The sequence below is a fragment of the Lepidothrix coronata genome, unplaced genomic scaffold, assembly GCF_001604755.1.
Source record: "Lepidothrix coronata isolate B3197 unplaced genomic scaffold, Lepidothrix_coronata-1.0 Scaffold110, whole genome shotgun sequence".
In the NCBI taxonomy this organism is placed as follows: Eukaryota; Metazoa; Chordata; class Aves; order Passeriformes; family Pipridae; genus Lepidothrix; species Lepidothrix coronata.
Window position 1 is genome coordinate 1,685,445 of NW_016690290.1, and position 11,053 is coordinate 1,696,497.

The window sequence follows — 11,053 nt, forward strand, 5'->3', positions numbered from 1 at the left end:
TTATATATATGATAATATTATAATATATATTATAATATGTATTTATATATTATAACATATATAGTCTGTCCCTATAAATATATATATGAAACAAAATATATATTCTAATATATATAATATTATTACAATATATATTCTAATATATATTTTATTATATTTATTTTATTAATATTTATGTATATTTATTTTATTAAACAAAATATATGTTATATATATTATAATATTATTAGATATATTAAAATATATATTTACATATTATAGTATATACAGCCTGTCCCTATATATATGAAACATAAAATATATAATATATATTATATTATTACAATATATATTATAATATATATTTATATATTATAATATATATTATAATATATAAATATATAATAATATATATTTATATATTATAATATATATTATAATATATAAATATATAATATATTTTATTATATTTATTTTATTAATATTTATATATATTTCTTTTATTAAACAAATTATATATTATATATTATAATATTATATATGTTATAATATAAATTTATATGTTATAATATATAGATAGTCTGTCCCTATATATATATGAAATAAAAAATATATAATAATATATATATTATAATATTATTATATATATATTATAATATATATTTATATATTATATACATAGCCTGTCCCTATATATATATATATGAAACAAAAAAGTGTGTATATATATATATATATAAATATTTAAAATACCTTTATGTGTATTAAATATAGATGTGTATATATATATATATGTATGTATGTATATATTTTTCCGTGCCATTCATCGTGCAGGATGGTGACGCTCAGCACCCCGGTTCCAGGTGGGATGGTGGCATCCCCAGGCACCCTCCCCAGAGCTGACCTCTCCCTGTCCTCCCCCCGCTCCAGTGCCCTCCCTACCTTCCCCTGGGGGTCCAGGCAAGCGGCGAAGAGGTGCCGAGGTGGGCTGGGCTGCTCCAGCAACCCCTTGAGCAGCGCCAGGCCCAGCCCCCCGTCGCAGCCGGTCAGCAGGACGCTGCCCACGCCGAGCCCCTCCATCCCCGCCGCTCCCCGCGCCGGTTGTGCCGCTCCAGCAAGGTTTGGCAATCGGCCCCGATAATCCGGGAGGAGGCAACGCGGGTGCTGCTGGGATGGGTGGAGGTGGGGGGCACCGCCTGTACCCCCTCTCCTGGAGGGGATGGGACAGCAGGATGCTCTTCTGCATCCTGGGTCACCCATCACCTCGACCATGGGGCTGTCTCACCCCTCCATACCTCAAAATACCCACTCCCTCCAGCCACGGGCACCCCAAAGGGGCGAGGGGACTTTCCCAGCTGTCCCCTATTTTTGGGGTGACCCCAGGGGGCCAGAACATCCACAGGAGCGCAGGCGAGGCTATTAATTACAGTACAACCTTTATTAATACTGGAATCTTCACAGTGCATTCGTTACTTGTAGCAGTGACTATGGAAAACGGGGAAGGGGCGGGGGGGGGGGGAGGAACAGGGAAATTTCCACCAGAAAAAAAAAATTTAAAAGAAAAGAAGGAATGAAAGAAAGAGAAATAAACTTGGCAGAGGGATGGGGAGGGGGGAAGCGGCGGCAGAGGCGGGAGCACATTGGGTAAAATAAATTAAAAAAAAAAAGAGTAAGGACCAAGTTAACAACAGCACCAGAAAAGTTACTTCAGTCGAAAGACAGGTCAGTTTTTTTTTCTTTTCCAAGGAATTTTTGTTTTCTGTACAAAATAAGAGACCCCCTCCCTCCCTCAAACCCAAACATTTGTCACTTGGCATCAGCGGTTCTGGGCAGGAGAAGGGGAAAGGGGGAGAACTAAATTGTTATTCCTAAGGGGAGGGCTGGGGGGGCTGCGATGCGACAGACAGCGGGGCGGCGGGGCTATGTACAGCGGGGCCGGGGGTTGTGCTTTCCTCCAGCCGCCGGCAGAAATCAGCTTCTTCACTTCGGGGTTCTGCCTGAAACCTCCTGTTCCCTGGGCCCATCCCCCGAGCAGGGCCCTGCACAGGGGCTTCAGGGGCTGAGGGAGGGGGCTCGAGGGGGGCTGGGAGGGATCCCTGGGAGGGGGGGCAAAGAGGAGGTTCAGCATCCTCAGCCACTGCGCACCGGTGTCCCCCCAAGGCAGAGGGGACTGCAGTGCCTGTGCCCCCAGCCCCCCCCTTCTCACACATCCCCCCTCCCCTGCACCCCCCTCCCCATTGCTTCTGCCCCTTGAAATGAGGTTGAGCCGTGCTGGCCCCAAGCAGGCAGCTGGGGGGGATTGAGCCAGGCCCCCCCACTCCTGGTGCTGCTGCCACGGCCCTGCGGGCACCGTCCTCTCCTGCTGCGGCTGGGGCCACCCGCCTGCGCCCGGGGAGAGAACACAGAGGGCAGGGAGTGAGTGAGGGGAAAAGAGAAACAACAGGGAAGAGGGCAAAAAAGGAAAGGGGAAAAAGAGGAAAAAAGAAAGGAGGAGAACAAGAGTTAATAAGAAAGGAGAAGAAAAAAGAGGAAAAGAAGAGAAGAAAAACGAGAAAGGAAAATAAGAGAAGAAAAAGAGATAAATAAGAGAAGAAAAAAAAAAGAAAAAGAAAAACATGCAGAAAAAAGAAAAGGAGAAAATGGGAAGAAAAAGAGGAGAAAAAGGGGCAAAGAAAGAGCAAATGAAGGAAGGATACAGGGAAGAGGGCAGGGCAAGAGGAGACAGGGACAGGGAGTGGGGGCCACCAGGGAGGGACAGGGCAGCGGGTGCCGGCGGGTGGGGGGTTCCCGGGGAGGTGCAGCGGCTGCCCCCGGGAGGTCCATGGGCCGCGGCGGGCACGTCCCCGCTGGCCACGGCGTCATCACGATATCCGCGGGGCCGACCTGTCATTGGTGACGGTCCTGCGCAGCCGCACCCCGCGCCGGATGGCCACCAGCATGTCTTCGGCCGGGGGGTCCATGGAGGCCGCCGGGGGGGGCGCGGGGGTTTCCTCGCTGGGGCCGGACCCCACGAGGGTGGTGGGGAAGGGGAACTGGCCTTCCCCCAGGGCGTGGGCGCCGGCCACCAGCTCGCCGATCTTCTCCACCAAACTGTGCCTGTTGGCGGCCAACTGTTGGTCCTCCTCTTCCTCAGCGGAGAGGTGCTGGCCGGCCCCGGGGTACACGGAGATCTCCATGGCACCGCCACCCCAGGCGGTGTTGGGAAGGCTCAGCCGCTTGGGCGAAGCTTTGGCAAAATCCAGGGGGTTCGGAGAGGCGTCGTCAGCGTAGAAGACGCACTCTTCGCTGCCCACCCGCGTGGGGCCAGCGTAGCCAGGGGAGTCGGGCACCGTGGGGGTCTTCACGGGGACAATGGGGGGTCGGATGGGGATGGGGCCGGCGTTGGAGAGGGTACGGCGGACCGAGGGCTTGGTGGAGGGCGTGCGGCGGATGGTGGCCACCCCCGGGGTGGTGCCGGCCGGTAGGTTGGTGCCAGTGGGCAGCCCGGCGGTGGAGGCGGGACGCTTGGTCTGGATCATCCGCCGGTAGTTCTGGGCGATGTTGCTGTTGCGCGGGATGGTGGAGGACTTGTCGAAGTCGCTCTGGGGGTCGCACTCCACGTCGCCGTTCACCGAGTAGCAGTCGTAGTCGGAGCCTGGGGAGGGAGCAGCACAGTCAGTGTGGCCAACCACGATCACCCCAACCCACTATTGCAGGACAGACACAACCACCCCACTCCATCACACTGAAATCACAACCAGACCCAACTGTCACCACTGCAACACGAACACAACCAGCCCCCACCGTTGCCACTGGTTGAATCAAACCCAACCATCACCATCACAACCACCCCAACCACCGCTATCACAGCACGATCACAGCCAAGCTCCACTGTCACCATCACATGCTCATCACTGGCTCAGCCGTCATCACACCAACATGATGATTACAAACACGATGTAATCATCATATAATCAACACGGTGATTGCAAACATTATTTGATCTCCAACCGCCAGCTCTGCTGCCGCCACCTACCATCTGCCACCATCTCCACCTGTACTCAACTGCTGCACACAGACACATCACCACAAACCAGCTCCAACAACACCCTGCCAAAAGGCTGCCCATTACAGCAATGCTCGGCACAACTGTAGCCACCGAGCCTCAAATAACACCCAAATAATCAGAAAAGGCTGTGGTTATGTGTGGTACGAAGCTTGTGCCACAGCCCAAATCCCCAACACACATCAAATGTTCACCCCAGCAGCCCCTGTGCAATGTGACCACAGCCTGATGTTACGACACCCAGGGCATGCAGACGTGCTCCACGACCTCCCCTTCCCCACTCTGGGTGCTGTTTCAAGTGGCCCCAGCTACCCCTTGTACCCGAAGTACCTTGGGAAGGGATGGTGTCCTCGGAGCAGGAGGGGGTGGTGGTCTGTGTGCTGTAGCCGCTGGAATACTGCAGCGAGTCCCGGCTGCTTTTCTGGTGCTCCAAGCTCAGCCCCCGGGTCAAGACCATGGCCAGGTCGCTGGCGGCAGGGGACACCTCCTCCCCGTGCTGTGGGGGCAAGGGGCATTGTCAGCACCCTGGATTCTCTCCTGGGAGTCCCCTAAGAACCCCCCACCTCTGTGCTCTCCCTGCTGCAGGCGGTACCTTGGCAGCAATTGTAGCCGGTGACATCCGGGGCCTGGGAGCATCCTCGCCGCCAATGCCCGGGTACCCCCCGGCAGGAGAGCCCATCTCGGCTTCCCGGAGGTGCTCCACGCGGTCCTTGCGCCGCTGCAGGGTGGGGACCACTGGCTGGTCGTAGGGGCTGGCCTTGGACCAGTCCTGCAAAGGGCAAGGCATGAGGCTGATGCTGGCGACACCGGGACCAGGAGTGGGGCAGGAGGGGGCACGTGCTGATGTCCCCCACCAAGCCACGGGTGCTGCTCGGGATACTCTGCCCCATGGGGAGGTGGGATGGGGGATCTGGGGCCTGAACCCCATGAGGTGAGAGGGGGAACCACGTGTGAAGTGCAACCCCGGTGGGATGGCAAGGACTAACCGAGGTGGGGGAGCTGCACTCGCTAACTGACTGGCAGGTTTCAGAGGCCTCTGAGGACGCTGAGCTGGAGGACTTCTGCTGTGCCGTGCCACGAGGCCGAGCCGAGAGCCAGAGGGGGAGAGAAGAGGCCGTTAGGAAGCAAAGTCAGAGCTGCAGCCCCGGTTAGAGAAGCACCCACGGCTCCCCTGGCTGTGCCAGGCCCCCAGCCCTCCTCCCCTCCGGCAGCGGATGCGGGATGGCGAGAGGCAGCGGGATCTACTGAGCTGGGATGATGCTCTGCCCCAACCCTCCCCCCTGCTCACCCCAAGCCACGAAGAGACAACTGGCATTTTAGGGAGTGGGGACCTTGCCAGGTTGGTGGTGCCAGGTTAGCATGGGCAAGCCAGAATGGCAGCTCCCTAGGGATCCTGGAGCATCCTTGGCACTGGGGAGGATGCAGAGTGAAGGGGAAGCTTTGCTCATGCTGCCTGGTGAGGGACTGGCACAAACCAGGCATTATGGGGCTGGGGTGACTGGGAAACACCCTGTTCTCCCAGTGGGAAATACCCTATTCCCTTGGCATGGGGAGAGGGATATCTGTGCCCCATCCCTTTTGGGGGGGGGAGTCGTGGATGGGATTTCTCTGCAGTGTGGCCTGTGATGCCCCCGAGTAGGGCAGACACCCCCAATATTCCCAATATTTATCTCCCGTGATGCCTACGCAGCTGGAAATACTCCTGGGGGTGGGTCCCATCATCCCTGCACCGGACCCTCGTGCTGCACCCAGCACCACCCACCCGTTCCACTGAGGGGGGAGCTGAGGCACGGAGGTGGGCAGCACTGACCGCCCGCCCCGTACCTGGCTGGTGATGTCCGAGGGCATGGGGGAGGGCGGTTTGGAGTAAGCGGCGTCCTGGGAGATGAAGCCGGAGTCGTGGGAGGAGACGCTGGAGAGGCGGGTGGCGGCGGCGGGGGGCTGCGCCAGGCTGCGGTAGCGATAGGTGGAACTGGGTGAGCAGGTCTGAGCCCCGCCGGGCCACGCCATGCCACCCTTGGCACTGCTAACGCTGCTGGGGGGGCGCCGGGGGGACGGGGACACGCCGGGTGGGGAGGACAAAGGAAGGAAAAGAGAATTTGAGACAGAGGCTCGGAGGTGGCAGGGCGGCCAGTGCCCTGCCACGCACCCCGACCTGGGGAAACTGAGGCACACGGGGTGCCACACAGGGTGCCCCTGTGGCAGGGAACAGGCTGAGGGACAGGACAAAGGTGGTGTGTTTGCCCCCAGGTTGCCCTGCACAGCTCACATTGCCCCCAAACCCCAGATGACACGGCACGTTCCAGGCACCATCCTGCCCCATAGGTCCATCAGCCCTGCCCAGTGCACCAAGACCAGTTCCTCCACATTAGTGGGAACCAGTTGGCCACACGAACATGAGAAGGTGGACATGCACCTTGTGAGCATCCCCAAGGGCTGCAAGTGTCCTTAGCCCACTGGGGTTAACGAGGAGGACTGGATTTCCTGGCTGTGGTTGGGTGTGGAGCCCACCCCACCATACCTGCACATGCTGGACTTGCGGGAGCTGGAGCTGCTGGGCGAGGACGGAGGGGTCTGGTAGGACCAGCTGTAGTCAGAGCCCTTCAGATCCTTGATCACCTGCAGGAAGGATCGGGTGTAAGTCCCCTCAAAGATGCTCCCCTCTCCCCTGAGCCCCCCAGCCCACCCCCACTGACCTGCTCGCTGGCGGGGGGCAGCTTGTGGGGCTCGGCCGTGAGCACCACCAGGTCCTCGATGATGCCCTGCAGGTGGGTGATCTCTCCCAGCATGGTGAGCTCCCCATTCTGAGGTCAGATAAGAGGGAGCATCAGCACTGACTGGGCAGCAGGAATCACCCCCACACTCCCCTGGTCCCTGGCACTCACCACCACGGGCTGCAGGAAGGTGATGAAGGTGCAGAAGCGACCCCGCTCTTCAATGAGGGCTTTGCGGACCGCCTGCTTCTCCGTCTCCTCCAGCAGCAGGTACATGTCATTGACGTCCTGCAGGGCGTTGTCCAGCTGGGGCTGCAGGTCCCCTTTCCCTGTGAGATGGGACACTGTCAGTGCTGGGCTCCCCTGACACTCCCCTCAATCTGATGGGGTCCCCACTGCCAAGCTGAGGCCACACCCCCGGCTCTGGCTTGGGGACATCACCCCATCCTCACATCCCAGCAGCTGCCACAGGTCCCCCACTGTGCCCCTATCCCTGGAGGGTCCAGGAGCACCTTCACCCCACAGCAGCCCTGGGCAGGGGGCTCCTCCATCCCCATTCCTGGCACTTGGGACCAGGGGACCCCTTGGGCTGCCACTGTGGCGGGGCTGGCACTGCCCCAGGACACGGGGTGCAAGCTAAGCTAAGCTAAAAGCAGGGTGAAGGGGGCACAGGGAGCGGATGGATGGACGGACAGACAGACAGAGGCTGGGGAGACTGGGGGGGAGCAGATGAGGAAGCAGGGGGGGGGCCGGTGGGGGGGGCAGCAGTTCACTTACCAAGTAGCTCTACAGGAAGGATGTGGAGGGGAGGGAAGAGAGAAGGAGACAGAGAAAACGTGTGAAAAGAGGTCAAAGGCTGGGGCACATGCCCCTGCCTCCCCACCACCCCCTGGGCCATGCTGGCACCCCCCTTTCTGCAGGGGGGCAGCAGGATCCCCCCAGTGCCCACCCCCCATTTGGCAGTGCCACAGCCGGGGTGCCCGCTGTGGCTGGGCGTGCTGCAGAGGGGCTGGTGGGGGTACCCCCCAGGAGACCCTCCCTCACCTTTGCGAGCCTTTTTCTGGAGCTTGAGGGTGTCAGAGGATTTTTTCTTGATCTCGTGGCGTGCTCGCTTGTACTCTGAGGGCACAGAAGTGCTGTCAGAGGGGATCCCCCCCAAGCAGAGCAGCCACCCTGCACGGATCCATCCTGTCCCTCCCCGTACCTTTCGCGTGGTCCTTGTCCAGCTGGTTGGCAGTTTTCTTCCAGTCCTCAATCCTGTCCTGCAAAGGGTTTATCAGGCTCTCCATGAGGGCGCTGGAGCAGGGAAGAGAGAGAAGCAGAGAGCGTGGGAGAGCGCCAGAGCCGGGGTGTGGGGGAGCCATGCCCCCCAGCCCAGGCCCAGCTGACAGCCAGCACCCCCTCCCTCAGCGAGGGACAGCAGCCTAGCTGTGTCACCAACGCCCTGGGCTGGGCCCCCTTACTTGGTGAACTGTCACCAACACCCTGGGCCCCCTTACTTGGTGAACTGCCGGAGCTTGGCCTCGATGCTGCGGTGCCTCATGCACATGCGGGTCAGGGCAGAGCCGATGTCCCTTGTGGCACCTGGTGGGGAGAGAAGCACCACTGACGAGGGGCAGGGACACCCCCCCACCAGTCCCAGCCCAGTCTGCGTGGTGGCAGCAGGGTGGCTCATGGCAGGGACGATGGGCACTGGGAAGTGCTGAGGTCTGGGGACTCTTTGGGACTCTTCTTTTTTTCCCCACGGTAAATCCACAAAATAAATCAATCATCGTGCACCAGCTAACAAATAAAGCACTAAATATCCCTTCCGGCGGCTTTGAAATTAAAACCTGCTCCTGTTTTTCCCTGGTTTGTCTCAAATTTGGCATTGTGAGGCCAGGGAAGGGGAGGGATGAGGTGCCTCGGCTTAGTTCCAGGCAGTCAGCTCTGTCCCACACCTCCAGGCACAATCCTGAGTGGGTAAAAAGGGAGTCCAAACTCCCCGGGTGGGGCTATTTGCCAGCCACAGAAAGCAGAAGCATCCCTTTCAGATCAAACTGCTGTTAACCCTGAAGCCTAAGGATGGCCACGTGGTGGCAGTGCTGCTGGCAAATCCCAGGAAAAGCAGCAATCCAAAATCCTTGGGTGCAAATCGAGGAGTGATATTCTGCCCTTCTCTCCCATAAAAGAGCCTCCAGAGACACCTTCCACCCTTTTGCAGGACTTCTGAGCACTCCCCAGCCCCTCAGTGCTGTGGAAATAGGGGAACCCGTGGGCCCAGGGCCTTCTCCTGCACGGGGGTAGTCTCCTAATCCAGCCCCTAATGCTCTTATCCCAGCTCCTGCTGCTCCTAATCCGATTCTCACGCGCTGTGTGCGAGGCCACCAGCCAGCCCCCACCCAGTGCCTCAGTTTCTCTGTGCTGCTGCTCTGTCTCCCACCCTCCCCAAAAAAACCCCTGCAGGCATAACAGCACGACAAGGTGATGCTGACTCCCGGGGTGCCGGTCCCCAGCTGTTCCCAGCATTCCCCCCCACCGTGCTCCCTCCTTGCTTCCACTGCCCAGGCTGGTGGGGAGCTGGGGGAGACCTAATCCCCCCAGTGCAGTGGGCTAGTGGGTTTGGAGGCAAAGCTGATCCTGGCTCAAGCTGCTGCCTCCTCCTCCTCCTCCTTGCGCAGCTCCAGATGGCCTGGATGCCGCCAGTCTGCAAACCAGCCCGGGACCATCTGCTTGGCAGAAGCCGATCGGTGGGAAGTGGCTCCTCGTTGCCAACAGGCACTTGGAGAGGGTCCGGGGGTCCTTCCCCCCCACCCCCCAGCAGCGTGGAGGCCCCCTCAGCTCTTCAGTCACTTCCCTGGTGGGTTGGGGTTTGTCCATGAAACAGTCGAGCCTGGACTCCTGAATCTCCCTCCACTTAATTTCCCTTCCCTAGAGACACCTGGAGTGGCCAGGACCGCCCTGGGAATTTCCCAGGTGGGTGCCAGGGACAAGGAGGGTGGCTTGTGCATCCCGGGGGACAGAGATGGGTGCAGGGGACCATGCCGTGGGGCTGAGCCACTCCAAATGTCCCAGCCCCACCAGAAGATGTGGCTAGGCACCCATGGGTGGTGAGAAGCCAGCATCCACATGGGTGCCCACCCCTCCACTCCCCACCTTTCCAACCCTGTTTCCCAGAGGATGCCCCATCTTGGTGTGGGGACAGGTTGGACATCTCTCCACGGATGGTGGAGCTGCTGACTGAAGTGCACTCCAGTCACATGGGCAGGGGACACCCCACAGGGTGGCCAAGCCTGGGGACACTCACTCCTAGGGGAGAGGACCTACCTCGGGTGTTGGTGGCCATGTCGGCCACTTTCTGGAAGGCATCCAGGAAGGCAACTGCAGCCAGCACTGTGGTCCTGGGGCGGAGAGAGCGAGGGGGGAGCTCAGCAGGTGTGAGGCACACTGGGATGTGCCATGGGGAGAGGGGAACCCCATGTCCCACACCACCCTTGGCCACTCACCTGAGCTGGGAGTGCAGCTTGGTGGCCTTTGAGTTGAAATCCTCCCAGATGGGGTAGGAGCTCTGTAAGGAGGAACAAGGAGGAAGGGCCATGGTGAGAGACAGAGCCCCTCATCCCCTGCACCTCCTCCCACACAGGGCAGCTCTCCCCTTCACTGGTACAGAGAGACAAGGCAGCTCAGGGGCTTCTCTGATGGCTAATAAAGGCTGAGCATAACCCTTTCCCCTCCCGTTTTCTTCCCTTTCCAGTCTGGCCACCCAAACTTGTAGACCACGGAGACCTCAGGATCTTGGGTGATCTCTTCCTCACAGGGCTCAAGGCATCTCATGGGTTTGGAAATTTGAGAGGAAGAAAGAAAAAAGCTTTAAGACCCTGGCCAGCAGCAGAGCAGAGCCCCCCAGAACCTGCAGCCTCCCCCAAAGCACTGATGGCCAAACCCACCATCATGGAGGGCTCCATTCCCACAGCAGGAGCCCCAGTCCTCGCCTCTCCCAAGCCCGTGAGGACCAACAGGGCAGGAGGGGAGGTTGGGGTTGGGGACAATTGTATGGGGACAGGGACAGGGCACAGGTGCTTGGGAGGCCACCCCAGTGCCATTCCAGCAAGGCCATCCCTGCAAGACCAGTCCCACTGCCTTTGTGGTGAGGCTGTTCCAGGGCTGCCCTGGTGCAACCATCCCAGTGAAGCCATCCAGGGCTGTCCCAGTGCCATCATCCCAGCAAGGCCATCCCAAGGCTGTCCCAGTGCCACCATCCCAGCAAGGCCATCCCAGGGCTGTCCTAGTGCCACTATCCAGTCAGGCCATCCCAAGGCTGTCCCAGTGCCACCAT

At 57.6% G+C, this 11,053-nt stretch overlaps 2 protein-coding genes across 8 annotated transcripts in view; both read right to left on the reverse strand.

Moving 5' to 3' along the window:
* LOC108501971 (C-factor-like) overlaps positions 1–1,059 on the reverse strand; it is a 5,501-nt gene extending 4,442 nt beyond the window's left edge. The window contains exon 1 of the mRNA XM_017824357.1: positions 922–1,059. Within this exon, the coding sequence (XP_017679846.1) occupies positions 922–1,059 (138 nt within the window). The remainder of the gene's footprint in view (positions 1–921) is intronic.
* Positions 1,060–2,641: 1,582 nt separating this feature from the next.
* On the reverse strand, positions 2,642–10,328 carry MTSS1L (MTSS1L, I-BAR domain containing). 7 transcript variants are annotated; one of them, XM_017824155.1, is made up of 14 exons: positions 10,224–10,328; positions 10,045–10,118; positions 8,238–8,322; positions 7,943–8,034; positions 7,783–7,857; positions 7,516–7,524; positions 6,910–7,067; positions 6,721–6,828; positions 6,546–6,643; positions 5,849–5,975; positions 5,011–5,088; positions 4,617–4,793; positions 4,355–4,520; positions 2,642–3,613 (listed from the first exon to the last, which is right to left on the reverse strand). In XM_017824155.1, exons 1-14 carry the CDS (start codon positions 10,313–10,315, stop codon positions 2,841–2,843), a joined length of 2,112 nt encoding a protein of 703 aa, XP_017679644.1. In that variant the 5' UTR covers positions 10,316–10,328; the 3' UTR covers positions 2,642–2,840. The 7 variants fall into 7 exon arrangements, with proteins under 7 accessions (XP_017679644.1, XP_017679641.1, XP_017679640.1 ...); XM_017824152.1 differs by having other exon boundaries at positions 5,849–6,056; XM_017824151.1 differs by having other exon boundaries at positions 5,011–5,085; positions 5,849–6,059.
* Between the last annotated feature and the right edge of the window lie 725 nt (positions 10,329–11,053).